The 22,694-nt window shown below is 47.3% G+C and overlaps 1 protein-coding gene across 6 annotated transcripts in view; it reads left to right on the plus strand.

Annotated features, from left to right (window-relative positions):
- The window catches only part of KSR1 (kinase suppressor of ras 1), a 71,762-nt gene that overhangs the window by 37,128 nt on the left and 11,940 nt on the right, over positions 1 to 22,694 (plus strand). For 2 of the 6 annotated variants that reach the window (XM_014965417.1, XM_014965821.1), the window contains 17 exons: positions 5,930 to 6,077; positions 8,057 to 8,516; positions 9,040 to 9,044; positions 10,012 to 10,072; positions 10,386 to 10,469; positions 11,041 to 11,102; positions 11,211 to 11,317; positions 11,607 to 11,775; positions 12,991 to 13,032; positions 13,462 to 13,516; positions 14,211 to 14,256; positions 15,316 to 15,695; positions 15,938 to 16,034; positions 16,813 to 16,946; positions 17,378 to 17,509; positions 17,784 to 17,919; positions 18,273 to 18,406. In XM_014965417.1, coding sequence (XP_014820903.1) covers positions 5,930 to 6,077; positions 8,057 to 8,516; positions 9,040 to 9,044; positions 10,012 to 10,072; positions 10,386 to 10,469; positions 11,041 to 11,102; positions 11,211 to 11,317; positions 11,607 to 11,775; positions 12,991 to 13,032; positions 13,462 to 13,516; positions 14,211 to 14,256; positions 15,316 to 15,695; positions 15,938 to 16,034; positions 16,813 to 16,946; positions 17,378 to 17,509; positions 17,784 to 17,919; positions 18,273 to 18,406 — 2,252 coding nt within the window. Of the gene's footprint in view, positions 1 to 5,929; positions 6,078 to 8,056; positions 8,517 to 9,039; positions 9,045 to 10,011; positions 10,073 to 10,385; positions 10,470 to 11,040; positions 11,103 to 11,210; positions 11,318 to 11,606; positions 11,776 to 12,990; positions 13,033 to 13,461; positions 13,517 to 14,210; positions 14,257 to 15,315; positions 15,696 to 15,937; positions 16,035 to 16,812; positions 16,947 to 17,377; positions 17,510 to 17,783; positions 17,920 to 18,272; positions 18,411 to 21,395; positions 21,679 to 22,694 lie in introns of those variants that run through there. The other 4 variants (XM_014965672.1, XM_014965509.1, XM_014965742.1 and 1 more) reach the window with 4 other exon arrangements.

The raw sequence follows: 22,694 nt of genomic DNA on the forward strand, positions 1-22,694 counted from the left end.
TTTGGGTTTAGGGCATGTCTACTGAAAAAAAAAAGATTAAAAAGTCTCTATTGGCTTATTTTCTTTAGCACAAAAAAAAAATTCTGTCTTTACCGTTGTTCTTCCCAGAAACGTCACTATTATATTTGTTCCCACACGTAACTTGTCACCCCCTTAAAAAGTAACTTAAGAACACAGTAATCTCCTTATCATCTTCTGAGACGTGCCCGAACCAGCCCTGCTCCCCGGGAGGCAGGGGTTCCAGTCAATCAAGTCTGGGAAGCTGTTTTTAGAGCAGATAACTGTGGTGGGCAAGGAGGGGCAGAGCCTGCCCCCACAATGGCTGGCTGGAGACAGGACCTGGCCACCAGGGAGACTGGTGGGAGCAGATGAAATCCTGTGCTTGGGTCTGGATTACAGCTCTTCCACTTTGGGGACTGTATTTGATTCCCAATGCATATGTTTTTTCCTAGCAACTCCTCTTTGCTTGTGAAACTTGTCTCCTTCTCCATATAGCATTTATGCCAAAGACCAAATGCCTTGTAAGCAGCCGGGAGCAGGGCACACCAGAGAGTGGAGCAGGACAGGCTCATGCCTTGGGTGGGAATTGGCTGTTCAGGGTCTCCTGCTGCCCCTGTAAAGGCCTGTGGAGTTGAGGGACTGATGTAGGGTTGATCCTGTGAGACCTCGGCAGATGGACTCGCACTGACTGTGATCCAGCTTGTAGTGACCGTGCTGGTCAGCTGTTGGAGGAACAGTGTGGGTTCACGTGTGTGCATCCCCCCTTGGGTTGGGGGAGCAGCAGCAGCTCTGCCCAAGCCTATCAGGTTTCCACAGCTGCATCCTCTCATCTTTTTCTGTCACCGTATCTGCGTGGACAGACTGTGAGGACTTTGGCCGGTTCCTGGGGATTTCCATGGCTCTGGCAGCAGAAGCTGGGACTGAACTGCTAGATAGCAGAGATCCTCAATGTGCTAATTGTGTCTATGCAAATGAACTCTGTCCTGCAGGCTTCCTGGATCCAAAACTCCATCCCACGTTCCAGCTGTAAACAGCTCTTGGAAAATACTCTCTGCAGTTGCCAGGGTTCCCTGCCCCTCGCAGCCCTGTTCACTGCCAATGGTTCATGGCAGGAGGCTCACGCTGCCCCTCAGGATCTGCAGTGAAACGCTCAACTGCTGCCTCTCACGGAAAAGCAGTGACAGCAGCAACCCTGTCCCCAAAGAGCAAACTGCTGGGAATGCCCTGAACCTGTCAGCTCCTCTCCGCCTCGCCTGCGGCGTGAGGTGGAACAGAGAAGAGGGAGATGCTGTGTGAAACCACAGCCTGTATGCTCACAGCGTAAGGCAAGCTGGAAATTTCATGGGAGAGGCTTTCCAGTAGGCCCATAAAATCCCCACAAATTTAATAATACCACACTTTCTCAGTACTTTCTTCACTGGACACCAGAAAACCAGAGCGAAATAACAACCAGCAGGTACAAGATGTTCTTAGGAGCATCCTTACGTGCTTTGCTTAGGGCTATCAGTGGGAATTTAAGCACCTTATGTAATGGGCTTTCTCTTCTAGCATATGCTGCTGACGGGAGGGCGATGGGTGAGGGAATGTATTGATTTAAGAGGAGTCATCTGGGGCCTTGACAACTGTCCAGCTTTACAGGAGGAGCCGTGTCTCCTGGGTTGAGGAGCCGGTCAGACCAATTTTGCAGCACTAGCAGCAGCATTAGCTTCGGAGGCTTATCTGCAGGGAGGAATCTTTACCAAAAATAACCCATCTACTGTGTTAGATACCAGCATTTTTGCCATGTTTCAGGGATTTAAATTGGACACCAGACAAGATTAAAGACCATCTTACACTACAGTGAACTCTTCACCCTCACTAATTGAGACTAACCTTTGGCTGGCTTCTTGCATACACCGTGGTTTACTTTTCTCTCTTTCTAACCACATGTGCACAGTCTGTGTCTGATAAGCACGAGGGCTTTCTAGGTCCTCTACCCTTTTGCAGAGAGGGATAATTTCCTGGTTTGGGCTTTTTAGCCCAACTTCTGCTGAGCAACGTGTGTGGTGAGTAAGGCTCTAGATTTTACTGGCAGTTTTGAGGTGCTGAAAGATTGAAAGCAGGTTCTGTCTCCTCCTGCTTTTTCTTTTTTTTTTTAATTTTACCTTATTATTAGAGCAGTATTATTAGAGCAGTATCTGAGTGTCTTGCAGCCTCTCCTGTCATTCTGAGGGTAAGGTGTGCCCAGGGAGATGGTTCTTAGCTCGGCCCCGTTGCGAAGCTTTAAGCTGCATTTTTTAAAGCTGTATTTTTGTAGAAGCCACAGCGCCCGTGAGGAAGCAGATTGAGAGAGGACTCCTGGACCCACATTTCTCACCGTCGGTGCTGAAGATGGGGAGTAACTTCTTTGCAAGGCCCAGAATTGCACTTGCCCCGAGGGGCTGGGACCCCACAACATGCTTCACTGAGATGGACACCGTCAGGGCACTTCTCAGGGACATTCTTCCCCCCAAGCCAACAGCTGAGCCAGAGCATCTGCAGCAACTGAACCTGTTTTAAGAGCCATCTTGAACTTGTGACCTTCATCATTGTCACATTGGCTGGGGGGCTAACGCAGGGCTAAACCGTATCAGGCCAATCGTGCAGGGATCAGGTTGACCAGTTTTATATTAAGCCACCACATATGTGCAGCACATGAGTGGCTGTTTAAAGAAAGCCTCTTACTTCCCCTCCTTCCCCCCTTTTAAGGCTTATTTCTTTTGTCGCGTGTCCTGGGGGCTGGCAGCAGGTTCAGAAAGTCTGAGCTCTCCCAGCTCAAGGTCATTGGGATTGGTTAAATATAATCTCCTTTTCTGTACTTATACTTTCCTACAACTTGCTGTCCTGTCTTTCTAAAATTAAACTGTTGAGCAAAAGAGTAGACGGGACTTTACGTGCAGCCCCAGGAGAGGGACAGGCTCGTGTGGCTGCGTGGGCCGGGGCTGGGGACGCGGAGCCAAGGGTGCAGGGCAGGGCTGGGGCTGCCCTTTGCTGCTCACTTGGGCCTCGTGTCGAGCAGGACAGCTTTTCACCACAGCTCCTCAGGGCAGCCACGCGTGGGGCAGCAGAGCTCAGACTTGCTGCAGGAAGTGAAACCAGCCAGTTTAGGGGTGCACAGGCCCTCGGCAGGGGTTGTGTCCTCCAAGTGAAAGAGACAAAGGAAAAAATGCCCTGGCGCTTCTAAAAAGCTCCATAGTTTGGAATGCTTTGAAATTTCTAAAAAAATTATTTTCAAGGCTTTTCTCTGCCACTGTGAAGGCTTGAAAATTAAAAGTGAAAGCTGGGGATTCCTGGTTACGGAGGTTTGATCTTTGAAAAACAAAAGCTCTTTTTTTTCTAGCATCTGTGTTTTGAGTTTTTTTTTAAATTACTTTATTGGGATTTGCTTTACTGAGTTTCCTGATCTGTGACCAGTCCTGTCCCAGCTGGCCCTGCATCTCAGCTGCTTGCACTGGCCATTCAAAGCTATGGCACTGGCTGAGGTGGAAAAGCTTTGCTTTCCCAAGGAAATCCTAGTCTATTCTACTTTACTGATTGACTTACTAATAGCTCTAATAAGTTACTGGTTACACTGGTGCTGTGGGGAGGCTCGGGAAGTGAGGTGATACTGGGTAACGTGACTGGTAGTTTATACTGGGATGGGGAATGACGCTGCTGCCTGAAACACTGGCTGCGTAATCTGGGTTGTTTTCTTAGTGGGGAGTGGTGGGGGTGAGGAAATGCTTCAAGATAATTCAAGAATGACATTGCTGTAATCCTGCTTACTCTAAGGCCGTGTAGAAGCATGGAATGAGATAAATGTTTTTGTAAAACATTGGCTTTTGCTGATACTTAACGGGGAAGCGTTACTGTCCCTGCCCCGGAGCAGAGGGGCACCCGTGGCCGTGGGGAAGCCCATCCCGTGCCAGGCTGTCACCGGCTCCGGGCTCTGCCCTCGCTCACGGCCCTGGGGGAGCTGCTCGGGTCGCTGCGGCGCAGACCCCCCCTGTCATCCCACCAGACAAAGATGCTTCTGTGGGCTGCCCGCCCGAGCACGGGGCAGAGGAATTCAGGGGGTGCTGGGGAAAGAACTAAGATATAAATAATATATAAGAAACAAATAAGAAAGTCTTGGTTCAATCCTGTTGGTGTCAGCCCAGTTCGGCTGGGAATCTGTGAGCAAACCTGTACTGGCTTCATGCTGGAGAATTTGAGCTGTGGAAACCCATTTCAATTTCAGCTCAGATGACCTGAACTGCTGGGATTTTTTGCCCTTTGGGGTGTAGTCTCAGGTGAGGAGTCCCAGGAGAGTGGATTTTTGCTGGACCCTCTGTGCTTCCTGCGTTTTACCCAAGTGGAAGTCCTCAGGAACAAGCCTTTGGGCCAGTCTGACTCTTGCACCTTGGTGGTGCAGGTGTGCAAAGAAATCAATAATCAAAAATCAATCAATCCCAATGTCCGGTGGGATATCTGTGCTTTTGTTATTCTGCTAATAGTAATTACAGAAGAACAAGAAACTTACCCAGACTTGATTGAACTCTGGCTCTGCTGTGGCCCTGCTTTGGGCTTACTGCACGTTTACATCCTCGCCTCTTCTGTGTTCATCTGGTTCAGGGCACCTGACACAAGATGCAGGATGCATTTCTTAGACTTCTGCCCTTGCTTAATTATTTTTTTTTTCATTTGCTCCATGCAACAGTTACTAAAAATGAAAACTATGTCATTTACTCTTTGTGTTACCACCTACAAAGCTCCAAAGGTTGGGGCTCTTTCTGACCCTGTCACAGCTAAAAGTCATGTCAGATCTCCAAGGCACGAGTCTGGATTAAGAAAGATGTGGTTGATAAAGGACGTCCAACAACATTAAAATTTGATCTATAGTTGGAAGCAGGGTTTAAGAATCCAGAGGATTTCAAGCTTTTTGTTTCTCCAAGCAGTGAGCCACACTTTGGAGTTTCCCCCGACCATAGAAGTTGATACCCTTTTATATAGTTTGATTCCAGGAGTAGGAACTTTAGGAAAGAGGCCAAATTGTGAAATTTGTGATCTCATTGTGAGGGTAGGCAGCAGAGAGGTTTGTTTAAGCAAAACTTTCAGGGAAATTCCTGGGTATCTGGGCTAAATATCCTGGTTTTGTTTATTAACCACAATTGCTGCAGACTTACCCTGGAAACATTTGAATGGGGGAGGAGAGAGGCAGCACAGCTCAATTCTGTGTCAGGAAATACCAGATCATTTCATGCTTTCCAGTCTCTTGTGTCTTTTGTGCCTGCCTGATTTAAACCTTATCACCTTGGGGGCTTTGGTGTATTAAGTTGTACAAGGAATTCTGCAGAAATATCTTTCCAAGCAAGATATGGATAAGGTTGGTTCTCTAATGAAGGAAAAATTGCCTGAGGAGGAGGTTGTTATCTCTTTGTCAAAACACTTACTTTTGTTTAATAAAATAAGTCATTTTCCTCACTGCTTTTACTTTTCACTTCCCTACTGAAAAGCCAAACACCTTTATCTGACATTTTTTCAGGTTTTAGGCCTGTTTTGTTGCTGACTGCTATTTTTAATGAAAAAGTTAAGCTTTCATTAGTAGCTCTTCAAAAATACTGAGTGAAAACTTTCCACAAGAGGAGAGGAATATTTAAATCACCTCTAATCCTAACTTAATACCGTAACATCTTAGTGACACAGAGCACACTTGGCCATCCACCTGGTCCCTGGTGGTGTGGGGAGGAGGGAGAGCAGCTGGTGAGACCTGCCCATGGTCACCACTGACTCAGTGACCCCTGAGAGAGATGCTCTCCCAAAGGGAGTGAATGGTGAGTCAGAGCAGGCAGTGAGGCAGTAGCACTATTTAAAGTACATCAGAATAACAAGTGGCAGTCTTATTTATATATGTATATTAAAAATAAATCTGTGTCGTCTTGTTTTTCTGCAGAGAATACCAGAGGAGCTAACCTTAGATGCCTTACTAGAAATGAATGAGTCAAAGGTGAAGGAGACAATGAAGAGGTGTGGGGCCAGAGATGAGGAGTGCTCCAGGCTCAATGGGGCACTGAGCTGCTTACGGAAGGCGACTGAATCAGGTACAGAACTGCCTTATTGTTCTAGGGAATTTCTCGGCAATCCAGCCCCCATCCTGCTTCCTTTCATATGGGACAATCTGCAAAAACCTCTAGAGAGTGTCTCTGGGTATATTCTGTGTGCCAGGTTATGGCTCTTGGGTGTACGTGAAGTTGCAGTCATCAAACCCATCTAGAGCTGTGGATTGGAATTGGTTTTGACAGCATGTCAAATAAATGAATGGAAATAAATGTATATAGAAGTATCCTCTCCTACTCAGCAGACTATATCCTTATTCTGTCTCTGTCCAGAATTGTGGCTAATGCTGCAATGGATCCTCCATCATTCAGTGCACGTATCCTTGACCTAACAGATACAACCACATTTCTTGTAGGTAATCCCCTCCCCAGACACTGCTAGTTGAGAGAGAAGGTGTGATTCTATTTGGCTGAGTATTGTTCAGCTCAATGCTTTGGAAGAGAAAACCATTGCTGTGACACTGCACAGACACCCCTGTATCCCTGCATGGCTTGTGGGGTGCCAATCGATTCTCTTTAAAACCACTTGCCTTCTGCTGTCTTTCTTTCACTGCTGGAATTGACAGAATCATTAGCCAAGTGCCAAAGCACATTCAAGAGCTAGAAAGAACCCTGATTTACCTTTAAATTATGGAAAGAAAGGTACTGTGTAATCAGAAATGCGTGTTTTCAGCCTGGATCTGACCAAGTTATTTGCGATGAGTCAAACTCAGGATTCCCAGAGTGCTGTTTCACTGTCACCTTCCCCAGCCTTTCCAAGGCACTGTGAAATCTGTCTGTCTGAGGGTGTTTCTCACAGCACACTGCTACTAACCTGCATCACATCTTTCTGTGTAGCCCTTTTCAATCTGTCACTGGAAGGGGATGTTTCCTGTTGGTGTTATGACACTTCATACCATTAGCAAATCATAAAGATTAGTTAATGGAAAAGTCAGCAAACAGCTCAGTTCTGTATTTCCTTTTTTCTAATCTTTCTTGTCCTGGGCTGTTAAATATTTTCCATCCATACTGTGGCAAACCAGCCATTGTTCAGAATCAAGGTATTCAATTATTATAAAGAAGTGACATTTTTAAAAAATCCAGATATATCATCTCTCTTCAGGTCAACCAGGACATCAGGGCCTGAGGCTCTGACTTTTCACCTTGATTCAAGTAATTAAGGACATACTTAAAATTAAGACAGAGAGTTATCCTGATGAATTAAGCCTCTGAATTTATCCTACCTGCTTTGCTGCCTGCAGGCCTTTGTACCTTTTTTACCCCATGTATGCCCAGAATTGGTCTACAAGCTGTACTGGCTTGTTCTGAACCATTGTAGAGGCAGCGCTGGGCGATCCACCAGGATGTCCATCTGTCTGTCCTGCTGCAGCTCTGTCTTATACAGACTGATCAAACACAGCAGCTCTGTGCTGAGTGCTGGGATTGAGCTCCAGGTGCCAGGTGAGTTCCAGACACTGGTTACGTGCCGGAGAGAGAGAAAAGTGGCCAAATCAGTATCAGGAGCTCCTGGAACCCTCTTATTTTTAGCAGTTCTGTTGGCTAATATAAAATAGTGTCCTCTTTTTACCAAAGACCAGCCTAAAAGCAGACAGGCTGCCAGGAAATGAGCTTGGTGCTAAATCCACATGGGCCATCCAGAGGGACTGGGGTGTCTGTTTCATGTCGGTTTCTATAACCCACATTCTTCGATAGGGCCCCAATCTGTTAACAGCCCAGCTTAGAACACGGGACCTCATTTTAGCTTTTGATACACACAGCTACAGACAGGGAAGAAGGGGAGTTACTGCCATTCTTGTTTTAAAGGTTACTTTACCTGATGTCTCAGACGGGTGTCAGGGGAGGAGGAGCGAGGCGTGCCCCTTGGCTGGGTGCAAAGCAGGGGGAAAAAACACTTTATAGCCTAAAGCAGCATGGTGTATTATGTATTTGGATCAATCCCTCACGTTGCTGTGGTTGATGCACAGGTGGGGAGCTAAAAGACGACGTGCTGATGAACCTGTCTGAGGCACGGCGGGAGAACAGCCCGACCAACCCCGAGTCCCCCTGCTCCTCTGCGCCCGCCTGGAGCCCCTCGGCCCTGCACCTCCCCAGGGGCAGCAGCCAGCAGCCACGCTCCGTCTCCGTGTCCACCATCCCATCTTCAGACGCTCTCACCTCGAGTCACGGACCTTCTATCTATGCAGAAAACCTCCTGGACCCTTTTGCACACAGTGGAAGGCTGACGCCAAGGACTCCTCACAGCATCACCATCACTCCCCCCACCACTCCTCAGGCCAAGAGGCGGCATAAGTTTAAGCCGCCACGGACTCCTCCTCCCCCTTGCCGGAAGGTTTTTCAGCTGCTACCCAACTTCCCAACCCTCACGCGGAGCAAGTCCCATGAATCACAGCTGGGAAACAGGATAGATGAAGTTCCTCCAATAAAGTAAGCATGAAATATCTCCTTCTCCACGGGTCCCCCTGTTGATACCAAAGGGCACCCACACTGTGAGTGCACACAAAGTATATACTGAAACCTGCAGATTGCTAAACCTCCAAATGCAGCAAGTCAGCACCTGTGGCTTTGTTTTGAAATCCAGTGGTAAGAAGCTGGATCTCCTGTCATTCAGGTTCTATTGATTAAGTCTGGTAGAAGTGCAGAATGTGGCCCCTCCCCGGAGCCTGCCAGCCTCCTTAGCACTTCTTGTCTGAAGCCAAAATTCGGGAGCACTCCCGTACCCCTCCCTCCCAGACCAGAGCTGGGCTGTACACAGCAGAGACTGCCATTTGTAGGCAGGGAAATCCTGGCTGTGCAGTGACCTCGGGAGCCCGTGCGAAACCAGAAATGTTTGTAAACCTGACATCAAACGCTGCAGGAAGGAGTTTCTGCTCTATTAAAGTGTGTATCCTGTCACATGAGTATCAATGTCTAAAAAAGATTTTTTATTTATTTTTTTTTTTCTCTCTAGGTTCGGTAAGAGACTTTTATGGGGCTTCGTTTCATTGCTGAGAGAGAACCTGTCCTTGTCCACTATCTGTTGATCATCCCTGTGCAACCTCAGGAGATCCTCCCTAGGGCCTTCTGTCCCCGAGTTTCTGTTCACTTGAACAGACCCTGGGCCAGCTGGAGAACTGCAGGATGTTCACTTGGTCATTTTTGTACCTGGTATTTCATCAGATGGCAAAATCAAGGAAAATGAATACTGATGTTTAAAGGATTAAAGCAAGGGGGTTGGAATTGCTTGTCTGTGATTTCGGAGAGGTCTTACTGGTGCCTTTTGGTCCTGGAAATAACCTCGTATCTAACCATTTAGTATCTTCAGATACTCATTGCCAAGTATCTCTGGTGCTTTTATGGTCCATATTGTCCTTTTACAATATAGTCATATTGTCCTTTTTAAAATCTATACTGTCAGCTCTTTTAAGTGCCATTCAGTTCCAAAATTTGTTAGGACTCTTCAGTAAGGATTTAGCCATCTTAACTGTTGTATTATGTTTAATGCAGATGACTGCATTTGGGTGGCCACACTAGATCAGCAATTTTCCTTGGAAAAGCAAGGAATTGTTCCAGTGCTGAGGACCACAGATGCCTTTAAAAGTTCACTTGGAATAATGATAAAAACGAATCTGGTGCCATCTAGGGTCACAGAAAGAGACTGGCTTCTGTTAGCAGTGACAGTGTCCAGCCTTGCAGCTGTGTCGATGCCTGCAGATTTGAGGTTTCACCAGATTTGCAATATGGCTATAGATTTAATTTGGGAAATACACCAATATTGGGGAGTTCTTAGGAAGTGATGTGATACAACCACTGGAGTGCTGGGCTGGTGTTTTGAAGCCTAGGTCTCCCTTTTTGGACTTACCAGATAACTAGACCAGACCTAGAGCAGTGAGCACTGCTTGTGACTGATGCTTCCCTAAACCATCCTTTTGTTCTCCATCAGAACTCTCCCAAGGGTCCCCTCAGACGGTACGAAGAGACTTCGGCTTAGCGGTGACACACAGGTGAGGAACAGGGGGCCACCAAGGGCACCCACACGGGGCAGAGCAGGACGTGTCCTGTTCGGGGTGTTTGTGGCAGGGATGGCTCTGGGATGGGTTTGGAGTTGGGTTGGGGGCCTCATTTGCCAAGTTCAACCTTAACTATGTATTTCAGCCAAATTTATTTTTAAGATACCACTGATGTGTCTTTTCCACACTGCCACTTGTGCTTTTCAGAGAGGGCTAAAGGAGTACAGCCTGTCTGTGACTGCCTACAAATGTTAATTTTCCTTTAGACACCAGTTAGCATCGTTTTTCCTCTCTTGTCTCCACTTAGGTTCTCTACAAAGTCTTGGTTATCTCAGATTTGCCAAGTCTGTCAGAAAAGCATGATGTTCGGGGTGAAGTGTAAGTACTGCAGGTGAGCACACAGCCAGGATCTTTGTCACAACTTTGATTCACTGAAGTTTGCAGTGACAAGTGTCTCTTGACGTGATGTGCTCTTACCAGCAGCATCACTTTTCAGTCAGCTTCTCAACGGGCACAGGGAGGCTTGGGCACAGCTTACACTTGGGTTGGCAGCGTATCTGACACACAGATACACTGGATTTATGTCCCTGCCACAGGCTTCCTGCCTGGACACAGGCAAATCTTGTGGTGGGAGCTGGATACCTAAATAACAGTGAGGATTTTAGTTTTTGCTTCTTTGTCTGGGTTGTTAGTCCAGAATGCTGAGATTTTAGTCCTCCTCAGTCCCAGGATAATAGTCAGTGAAGGTAACTATATTAAAAATAAGTCAGATGCTAAGATACATATATATATGGCTTTCATTAGCCTAATGACACCCATAATAGCATTCCTCATATGAGTGCTGCTCTGGGGCCTGGAGCATTCCAGAATTCCCTCTGATGTTAGCATAAGAATTACAAATTAAGGATAGGCTTTTTGGGAAAGAACAAGTTGCTATTTAACATGTAATGTTTCTCTTTCAGATTAAAATGTCACAACAAGTGTACTAAAGAGGCACCTGCCTGTAGAATATCCTTCCTTCCCAGTAAGTAATTTTCTACCAGTTCTTGGCATTTCAATGTAATTGATGGTATCACAAGAATAAAAAGTCTGATTAAAGATTTTTTTCTCCCTTCTCCAACCTGTTTTTCAGTAGCAAAAATAAGAAGAACAGAGTCTGTCCCTTCTGATATCAATAACCCAGTGGACAGACCAACAGAACCCCAGTTTGGAACTCTTCCCAAAGCACTAACTAAAAAGGTAGGTGGTGACTGACGGGGGTCCTGTGTCCGTAAGTCACTGAGGGGCTACAGCCAGGAGAGGTGGCAGCAGCACCTTGCTGGTTGGAGCAGGAATGGCACCTTGAGCTTTGGCTTTGCAAGGAGAACTTTGATATGTGACATTTTCTCCTTGTAAAACATGGGTTGTGCACAGTTCCTGCTGCCACTTCGAAAAAGTATGCTGTGAGCTGAGGCCAGTCGTGAACACCGAGGGAAATTCTTCCTTTTTTTAAATTGTTTTCTTACGAGTGACTTTCCTTGCTCTGCAGGACCATCCACCAGCAATAAATCACCTGGACTCTAGCAGTAATCCTTCTTCTACAACCTCCTCTACCCCGTCTTCCCCAGCACCTTTCCAGTCTTCCAACCCCCCCAGTGCGACGCCGCCCCCGAACCCGTCCCCCATGGGCCAGAGGGACGCACGGTTCAACTTCCCAGGTAAACTCCTCCCTCTCAGGAGCCCTCTCTCTGCCCAGACCAGAAGGGCCTCTGCTGAGCAGAGACTGACCAGGACTTCGTAGGGAGCTGCAGGTTTCTGAACACATGGTTGTGTCTTAAGGTGTGAAGGTGTATCTTGTTACCTGATAAAAGAAACTGGCCTGTTCTTAACATTTTTCAAGTGGTATCAAGATACCTGTGCAGGAGACAGATTATTGAGGAATGAGGGCACCTTTCTTAAAAGATTTCTATTTTCTTTTTTTTGAAAAGGACTAAAAAAAAATATATATTCTTTCCTCTCCCTTTTCTCATTGTATTGTAAAATGCATGCTGCCTTCTATGTTTGGTCACCAGTGGCTTTAAGTCATGAGTAAGTTGATTACTAAACGTGAAAATGAGAGCTGGAGTGAATTACTTTCCAAAGTAGGGTCTTCCAGAAGATAAGCAACGATCAACACTCATTTTTAAACCATTGACATACATGTGTGGTGGAGAATTATTTACCCTACACACAGGTTAAGAACCCAAATGGTCAGTAGATAGAGGCAAAAATCTCTGACAAGGGCAAAGATTTACACAGTGAGCATAAATGTAATTCCTGCTCAGTAGCTGCTACCTCTCGCCTTCAGCGTGGCTGTACTTTGCCTCGAGCTTGTGCTCTGGAGTGGAAGTTGCTATTTGAGCCTGCTCAAAAGGAGCAGAAGCAGAGCCAGTTTGATACAAGAATTCTACTGCAACTACTTTGTATTAGGACATACTGCTCAAATTCACTGAAATTAAAAAAATATGCTTGCAGATAGCTCACAAGCTTCAGCTTCTCTGGGAGCATCTCTGAGAAGCTGCAGACATGAGAGGCATCAAAGCACAAGCCTTTTCGTGGCCCTGCCTTGTAGCATCCTGGGTTCTCTAAACTCCCTTGTGCCACTGACCACGGTGCTTTCCCTCCACCCAGTTTGCTCCCTGGTACCAGCTTTCAGTTGAGAACTGTCCTCTCTTGTAGTCTGCCAGAAATGCATGTGCTGAGATTCACCCCTCCCGCAGGCTGATCATCTACTAATCTGTTCCCCAGCAGTGAGTTGGGACTAATTCATTGAATGCACACAGGGCTCTTACTGATGATCCTCTAACTTGTTTGTCTTTGTTTTTTTTTTTCTCCTGGTAATTTTTTTTGCTGTTTTTTTTTTTTTTTTTTTTTAAAACCAATTTAAAAAAAAGCTGCCTACTACATTCAACATAGACAACAATTTATCTTCCCAGGTGAGTTGATTGTTTTAAATCTACTAACCAGCTTCTGCTGCCAAAAAGTAACTTGTTTGTAAACTTCTGCATGCTGCCCAAGAGCAATAATTCTGCTTTTTAAAAAAAAAAGTACCTAAACAATTCAAACTTTCTCTTATCTCAATACATAATTCAGGCCTCTCTCTCCTAATAAGAGGTAGTGAGGTGATTTATGTACTCGTTACGGATAAGTAGGTGAATGGGCTCAGTCAATGTACAGGCGTGTGAGTACCAGGAAAGATGAGCGTAGTTTTAAGTGAATAGAAGTATAAATCATACTGTCTGGAGTTGAGTTTAGTTTATAATTCCGCACTAAGAAGCAAATAATCACTGTTGCAATGTGAAAACTTCCAATCTTTAAGAGATTGAAGTGTAAAGTATGTTTCATAAATGTTTCTACTTTCCCAGAAATTCCCAGCCCTGCACAAACAGCACAACCTCCAGAACCAGCCGCAGACACTAAGTGAGTACAGTTTAAAGTCTCTTACTTGCCTGGTGTTTACCTGATAAGCTTCAGATCAGTCTGAAAGTGCTACATTATGACCAAAACTGAATGTGTCACCTTAGAACTCACAGGAGTCAGCAAGGGTGGTACTGGTGTGCCCAGGTTTGTAAAGCTGAATATGATATTTACTTTAGATGGGCCAGTATGTCCATGCCCTTAACATCTAGTTATGGATCCGTGTGCACCCCCGGGAGCAGAAAGGGCTGATGAAATAGGAGTCAGGGAGTTTTACAATTAAAAGAGCACGGCACATTCAGCTGCAAGCAAATATCTTTTTAAGGACCCAAATAGCAGGGCATGCAGAAGATTCCAGCCTGCGCTGCCCACACTCCCCAGTGCTGCCCCACTGCTGGTGTCCAGCAGGAGCAGAGTATCTGTTACTGGAACACACTGGGACAGCCAACTCCTACCACTTAGTCACTGGAAATCACCGCAGAGTCATTGTCCCTCATTTGCCAAAGTAAGGTTAGAAAGTCCTTCTCTGTTAAGTGGAGCAGTAATTGTATTTTTCTCTGACCTACTTTAATATTACCAAGATCTGCTCTTCATTTGCTCTTCCCACTCCCCCAGTGGCCTGTGTACCAGCCCACTTTCCTGACACAGCTCTGTGTGCAAGCATTGTTTTCACTGTAAACCTGTCTTCTCTCGTTAGTGCTGATCAACAGCCAGAGGCAGATGGAGTTGGATGTGAAGCAGAGGTAGGTTTTCTGGTTTGCCCTTTTGTACAATCAGAAATATCATGTTGAAACTGCGATGTAAAGGTTTTGGCCTTGGGGTCCAGCGCAGACTGGCTGTGCCTGCCCTCAGCTCCACTGAGCTGTGATACTGCTGAGATCACAACTGCAAAGTCAGGGTTTCTGTAGTGAGGCTGAAACAATTACGTACTTGCAATATACAATATTTCACTTTTTCTGATAAGGCTAAGATTATATTTTTCAAACTTCTGGCTGGCTCTGGCGCAGCTGATTTTACATTACAGGAGCTCAGGCTGCTGCTGGAGTTCCCAGGTCTAAATGCTGTGCCAACCTCAAACCTGCAAGTAATGGAGGTGTCGGTGCCACCAGTGTCAGGTTAGCTCAGGGCAGATCCTGCAACGGTGAGCGTGGCCTCATGTTTTGTGTAGGAGAGACTTTCCAGACCTGGTCTGAAGAGCCCATGATTTTGGCAGTCCCTAAGCATGGTTCAGCTTGGAGGATGACCACTGAAATGGGTTTCTGCAGGGATGAGGACACCAATAGAGACAGAATCAATGATTTCAGCAGAAATTACTGGATTTTGGATCAAGTTTGTTGATTTTTGGAGCACTTCTAACAGGATGATTTTAGTAATCTCGAAAAAACCCTGTATCCACATTAATTTAAAGGACAAAGAGGGTCTTGACCCTTCCTTTCAGAATGGCCTCTAGCATTTTGCCCCACACTGAAGGCCAAATCCTGAGAGATGCTGAGTGCCTCCATGTTAGTGCTGGTTCTACAAATGTAACTCTGTACGGGAGTATCTGTATCTTCACCTGAGTGCTCTGACATACAGAAATATGATACGGGATAAAGCCTTTCTTATCTTCACCTGAGTGCTCTGACATACAGAAATATGACCTTCTATAGCCTTCTAAGATGACTTTGTCCTCTGAGGGCTATTTCTAGAGCTGTAGGCAATGTGTACATCCAGCCCCTGACCTTCTCCCCGAGCAGCCTCTGCTCCTTCTGCCCCTCAGGTGGGACTCTCAGCGTGTGTTTCCCATCTCTTTCTGTGAACAGGTGGAAGAACGAGAGACTAATAAATCAGAACCTGAAGATGATGAGGATGAGGTGGAAGATTTGCCAAACAGGCGGCCACACTTGCAAGGGATGATTTATCGCAAACCAAGCCAGACCAGCGTCTACCTGCAAGAGTGGGACATCCCCTTTGAACAGATTGAACTGGGGGATCCTATCGGCCAAGGGCGGTGGGGGAAGGTTTACAAGGGGAAATGGCACGGGGAGGTGGCCATCAGGCTCCTGGAGATAGACGGGAACAACCAGGACCATCTCAAGCTCTTCAAGAAGGAGGTGATGAACTACAGACAGACGCGGCACGAGAACGTGGTACTTTTCATGGGAGCCTGCATGAACCCTCCTCACTTAGCAATCATTACCAGGTACGGATATGGCATCTTAGGATTGTTTTTGATATATCCATATTTGTTGCATATTGTTGAGCATGATTTAACAATAGGTACGTGTGTAGCTCGACTTCAAAATGCCATTTCCCAGCAGTGGAAAAGGGCTGGGATACTGTCAACGTGATAAGAAAACCAGTTATACATCCAGTATTACATTCTTATTTCCCTCCAATATTTTAAAAGACCTTTTTAAGGATGGTTGTTCCTCTTTCCTGTAGCTTCTGCAAAGGAAGGACGCTTCACTCGTTCGTGAGGGACCACAAGGTCTCCCTGGACATTAACAAAACGCGGCAGATAGCGCAGGAGATCATTAAGGTGAGGGGACCCTGTGCTGCCAGAGACACCCACTTTCTGGGCAGCACCTCGGCGGGAGCTGGGAGGCTCAGGGCTGGGGAGGGGCTGTGTGGGTCGCAGCAGCCCAACAGGGAGGTGCAGCAGGAGATGCTCAGATCTGGCTGAAAAGTGCTGATTTGGTGGGCAGTAAGGTAAGGGGCTGTATGGAGAGAAATAGAGTTTTTGCATGTCAGTGAGGGGCTGGGGAGGGAGAATTTGGATCAAGGTGACAATGAAGAGGGGTCTGTGGGACAGGTTTCCTTCCCAGTCTCTTTATTAGTAACTGCAGCTGAGTTAATGTAGTAGTAAATGGTGTTTTCTCCCAGATTTGTGCAGCATTTTCTGTGCTTGCTTTCAGTATTTCTCACTGAAGAAGCATTTCTAAAGCTGCTGTTCTCTTTTCTGGCAGAAATATCCTGTGAATTTAGTGAGCAAACCCTGTCAGTTGTTTGTGGTTCTTACACGTACAGACTGGTTCAGGGTTGCCAAGTCCACGGACACTTAATGCTTCAACTAAGAGCACCCTTCCTGCAGCCCCACCGTGCAGAGCCTGGAAAGCAATTCCCAAGTTGAGCACTGAACTAAGATCTGCTCCCTTGCACCCTCCCTGCGTCAGTCAGAGAGCTGCTGGGTCTAATTAACAATTAATCATTTATGCTGGAGTAATGAGAGTAAATGTGCATTAGCAAGCAAAGCATGCCCAGAGGTGGAGGCTTGTAAATAATAAAACAAAGCCTAAATCCCTGCATGTGTCTCCCAGGGCATGGGGTATCTCCACGCGAAGGGGATTGTTCATAAGGATCTGAAATCCAAGAACGTTTTCTATGACAACGGGAAAGTTGTGATCACTGACTTTGGATTATTTGGAATTTCAGGCGTGGTGCAGGAAGGAAGGTAAGTGGAGGTTTCAACGCTTGGTCCACTTGTAGAATGCTAAATAATGATCAAAGAGGGAAAGGTTTTGATGTGTGACGCAGTACAAGTGGGGAGTGTGATCCCTTTAGGACATACGCATGTTTTGGGAATACACAAATTTTTTTTTAAAAAGAGTTCTTTCTACTGTTCCCATAGCACATTGCTAGGAAGTTATGTGTGGAGTGAGACTCAGAACACAGAGCAGAGTGCTGTCAGCCCAGGAATGAGCTGGGGAGTCAGGCTGTCACCTCTGTAGTTCTTAATATGGCAAGGAAATTTGAAAGCAAATGTCAGCGAAAACATTTGAGTGAATGAAGTCAAAGCATTGGGTGAAGCAGAGATATGGTCCACGTGCTGCTGCTCGGTTCAAGCAGTAGGGTTTCAGTCCCATTTCTTTCCTTTGAACTCAGGAGGGAGAATGAGTTGAAGCTGCCTCACGACTGGTTGTGCTACCTGGCCCCCGAAATCGTTCGTGAGATGGCCCCTGGGAAGGATGAAGACAAGCTGCCTTTCTCCAAAGCTGCAGATATCTATGCCTTTGGGTAAGAGCAACACACAGAGTACCACAGGAGCTTACTAATGAGATCTGTCACAGACCTGAGCCTGAGTCAGTGCTTCCCTTCTCACAGCCTCAGGGTTCTGCCTGGGATGCTTTTTCTCACCTACTACAAAATTCTGGGTGTGTGGGGTGGGAGGGATTTGCTGCAGAGGTTTATACACCTCCTGGAGCTTTTCTGGAGAAACTGGAACGGTGTCAGGGTTTGTATCTTTCTCTTAAGAGCAGGCAAAGGCTTGACTTGTCCGTTGATGTTGCAGGACTGTGTGGTATGAGCTCCAAGCCAGAGAATGGCCTTTCAAGAGCCAGCCGGCGGAGGCTCTCATCTGGCAGATCGGCAGCGGGGAAGGAGTGAAACAAGTCCTTGCAACTGTTAGTCTGGGGAAAGAAGTCAATGTAAGTACCTCAGCTGCAGGAATCCTTCCATATAGCTATTTACCAGGAAAAGAGGGAGCTGCTTAAAGAAGAGATTTATTCTACTCATATTATAACTGTAAAGATAAAGGGCAGGAGAGAGAACAGATTAGAACAGGACACCTGGTTAGATACTGAGCCTCTGCCCGTAACTGTTGTACAGAAGTGGACACCACTGGTGTGCAGGGTACTGCTTGATCACAAGAATGTCCAAGATCTCTATTAACCACTGTCTCTGGCTGGGCTCACACAAATCAGTGCCCCATCAGCTTCTCAGTCTGCACAGTTAGACCTGGGAACTCAGTGGGGATAATGAGCCACAAACACCTTTGCAGGAGATTCTCTCGGCGTGCTGGTCCTTCGAGCTCGGCGAGAGACCCAGCTTCACTGTCCTCATGGAGATGCTTGAAAAACTGCCAAAACTGAATCGTCGGCTCTCCCACCCCGGGCATTTCTGGAAATCTGCTGAGTGAGTATTTGCTGCTGATAAGAACATTTATGCTGCTCGGAATTTGCTACCGCATTGTTTCTGTCCTTTGTTCTGCCTTCCTGGGGGCTGTCAGAGCTCGGTGGGGGAGCAGCAGCAAGCTCTTCTGCTTTTCTAGTTACTAGGAAATGAGGCAATGAAGCCTGTGTGCTTCAGACAGTTAATTTCCTACTTTATCACATTCACTTCCCTCCTTCAGCAGGTTACTTACCCAGCTCTGTGTCTGGTTTCAGAGAGTTTCTACCAAGAGTATTGGAAAGGGCACACACAGACCCCAGAGTGGTCAGAATTTCCCCTGTAATGGCTGGTACTGACTGAGAACAGGAAGGACCAAAGAATGTGCCACCGTTTCCCTTTGAAACTGAACTGTCACATTTTGAAAGAGTCCAAAGTTCCTCAAGGAGCACGTGGGGAAAATATCCAACCCCCTCCTCCTCTTTATGGGAGAGTGCCTAGTTTGCAGAGGCAGATAAAGAAATGCAGCATTAGACTCAGAATAACTGACTTCTGGGGAAAATTACCAAAGGAGGCAATGATGAGATGTCAAGGGATGTAGAAATCCTGAGGATGCTGTAAACTGACAGCTGGGAGGGAGCAGCAGGGTTTGCACTGAACCTCCAAGATGGAATTATGTCAAGATCTGGACCAAGGGAAGATAAATCATGAGAAGTCAGTGTAAATCCTTGTCAGAGGTCAGTTTCTGTGCTGCAATTGGGGAAGAAAGGTCTCATCAGATCACGCATCCATAAACTGTCAGAACTGGGACAGGTCCCCCCAAACACCTGACTGTACGTCCCACGTCATCTGTTGTGACAGATGAGCCCAGAGTATGACTCGTCCCAGTTTGGACTGGGTGAGTGTAAAGGTAAAGGTTGAGAGACCCAGCCCCCTGTCCCTGACCAGCTCTGTGTGGGGTGTCTCACCCCACTGCTGTTACCCCAGGAGCTCTGGTGGCCCCCACGGGCACAGCCAGCCCAGGGACACGCTCAGGGCTTCTCTTGGGCACAAGGTGACATTTTGGTGACCTCAGTGTTTTTTCTCAAAGTCTGGGGAGATCAGACACATTTGCAACCAGTGCCCATTTACCACGTGCTCTGCTCGTGTTTATTTTCATCTACTGAACCTCTAATATTTATTTTCTCTTTTTTCTCCTTTTTTGATGTTTAACCTACCCCTTTCTTTCCCATAACCCTTCACCATCTTCCCTCAGTCCCTTCCTGGAACTGCCCACGCGCTTGCCCGGCGCCTGCCCTGGCTCTGTGTGCTGCTGGGTGGGGTTTCTCTGGGGGTTTGGTTTAAAATGTCACCATTTGTCTCTTGTGCAATTTCCCCAACATTTGCACCCGAGTCCCCGATACATTTCCCCGTGTAACAGCTTCACACGTGGGATGCTCCCCCAAGACCGTGGCCTCGTCTTTATACAAAAGGACATTATAATCAGCAAAACCTGCACAATTACTGCCCGCTGCCTGGGAAGCAGAGCTGCCTGGTGTTTTTTCCTGACAGACAGGGATGCTCACATACCACAGCACTCCAAAAAGCTACAACTGCTGCCTTACAGTCGTTGTTCACATGGTCATTACAGCCCGTGGGGGCTGTGGCACACCCCTGGGAGGGGGGGTGTCCTTCTGCACCCCCAGCACTGTCACAGCCACCATTCAGTCCTCGTCATTTCAACTGTCCACATTTTTAAAAATAAAAACATAAAGGGAAACCAACAAAACCTGAGCTACAAAATGGACCTGTATGTAATTGCTGCTGCTTCTCTGTCCCTGGGTCCTAATTTAAGAGAAACAATTGTTTTCCCTGTTTCTCCTAAAGCCAAAAAGCCTGATTCCAGGCACAGCTTTCATTGGGCAGATCTGTCCCCAGCTGCCTTGAGTCTCTGCTTCTCCATAGCCATTCTCCCCAGACATCCAGCTTCACCTGGGACAGTCCCCCCTGGTTTTTTAAGCTAATGCTCCCTTATGGGAGGAAGATCATTGTATTTAAGTTGTGTTCCATTACACGTACACGACACACCGCCTGTCGGTGATATTTTTCCCTTTCTACAGAGACTCTGCTCTCCAGCACTGCAGTCCTGTGTTGGACTGTGCTGCTCTGAGCGTGACACTATGGTTTGGCTCTTCCCTGCCCTCATTTCTCTGTGTAGTAAGATCCCCTTGTGCTGGGTCATTAACTCTGCTGGTGATTTGATCTTTTCACCTCCCCGAGCATGCAAACACTGTGGTTCAGCTCTTCCCTGCCCTCATTTCTCTGTGTAGTAAGATCCCCTTGTGCTGGGTCATTAACTCTGCTGGTGATTTGATCTTTTCACCTCCCCGAGCAGATGGTGTGGAGCAGAGCAGAGCCCCCGCAGTCCCGCGCCCCCACGCAGTCACACTCTCCCCTTCTCCTCTCACAGAGGTAACGCTCCCCGTTTGGGCACTCGGCTCAGGAGAACACCCCATTCCAGAGCCATTTGCCAAGGGATCATTTTGGCTGAGTGTTTCCACCAGGAGTTACTCCCAAACAGCTTGTGGAGCTGCAGAACGGCTGTCGGAGCTCCCCTCATTACTGTTCCCTGGGCAGACAGACTGACACCCCCCTCCACCCCCGCCAGTGGGTTGTGCCAATTTGCATACATTATTACTGCTTCTCTGCTCAAAGCATTTAATAGGGGAGAAGTACTTGAAGCGTCAGCATTAATTATCAGCATTGGCAGCTGAATTAGTGCTCAGTGACACGGAAGCGCGGGCGGCTGGGCTGTGTCCATCCCCTGCACACTGTCGGGTCACCCCGGGGTGCTGGGGCAGCCAGAGACTGCTCAGAGTCAACCCCCCCGAGACACCTCCACACCCTCTGAGACACTGCACTAACCCCGTGTTCTGGTGTGAGCTTTAGACTAGGTAATTCTCAAGGGCTTGCTTTAAATAACTGAAAACTAACTCTCACGGTGTCTTTTTCCCTCCCCTCCCGTATTTCTTTGTAGGTTGTAGCTACTGGTGCAATAACGGGCTCCACCTTGCATGTTTCCATGTGTTGTATCCTAACCAGCAACTCGGACAATCACCTTCCATTTAAAAAAAAGCAAAAGCAAACCACGAAATTAACCCATGGACATAATCAACACTATTATCCGAATTCTCCTTTTCTGCCTTTCTCCGCTTGGTGTGGGCTGTTGCTTCAATAACACCTCCTGGCTGCAAGAAGTCCCTGTCTAACACCACGGGCACCTCCGGCCGTACCTCCCGGAGAGGGGCTGGGACCTGCTCTCACTCACTGGCAGGTCGGGGGGTGACTTGGGGGGGTGTCGGGGGGCAGAGGGTGTGAGGGTACACCCGGCAGCCCCGGTGCTGGAGGGGGCTTTGTGAGTGGAGGTGGCAGGAACGTTCCCCATGGCTGGACACCCCCCTGCTCTGCCACCCAGCCCGGCCCGAGGGCAGCAGTGCCAGGTCTCCCTTGGGACTGGTGCCGGTTCTGTCGGGGCTGGGTGAAGCTGGAGCGGTTCTTGAGCAGAAGGAAGGATGGTCCTTGCTCTCCTGGTCCCTCACCCTGCCAGGACCAAGCCAAGGTGGTGTCTGGGGCCGGCCAGACTGGGATCAGCCCCAGCGCTGGGGAAAAGAGGAGGGAAGCAAGAGCTCCCCCCCCCGCTCCCCCTCTTCCAAATCTTTGGGCTTTGAACTTGGTGATTTGCCTCAGTTTACACCCCCTGCTCAGCAAAATGTCTGACAACGTTAGGGGCTTTGCAGAGTTACAGGTAACAGCAAATAACGTGCCTTTATAGAAAAGGTCTTTTTTTCATTCTTTACCAATTCATCGTTTTGAAAAAAATACCTTGTTTTGGCGGGGAGTTTTGTGCACTTGCTACAGTCTATAAAGAGGAGCAAATGGATTCGGGTTTGTTCTGTGGGGTTGTTTTACCCGACAGCTGTACCTCATCAAAACAGCCCTTTCTCTTAAAAACCAAATCCTGTAAGTCATTTTTCCCTTCCCTTCTACTTCAGGGAAACCAAGTGCCCGTTGAAAATGAGTGTTGGGCTCCTGCCCCCCAAAGGGACTTCCCAAAAGCTCCCGTTTTCTCCAGTTTGAGGCAAATCAGATTTGTTGTGCGTGAGGTTGACACGAATAAGTTCCCATGTTCGCCGCTTAATGACTTTAAGCTGCTTTTCTGGGGTTGTACGAGATCAGAATCTAACCCATTTCAGTTCCTTTTCTAGAACTGTAGCTTTGTTAAAAAAAATTCAACACAAGTAACTCTTTCCCCCCTCCCTTCTCCTCCCCCCCCCCC

Source organism: Calidris pugnax, unplaced genomic scaffold (genome assembly GCF_001431845.1).
Source record: "Calidris pugnax isolate Ruff unplaced genomic scaffold, ASM143184v1 scaffold45, whole genome shotgun sequence".
NCBI lineage: Eukaryota > Metazoa > Chordata > Aves > Charadriiformes > Scolopacidae > Calidris > Calidris pugnax.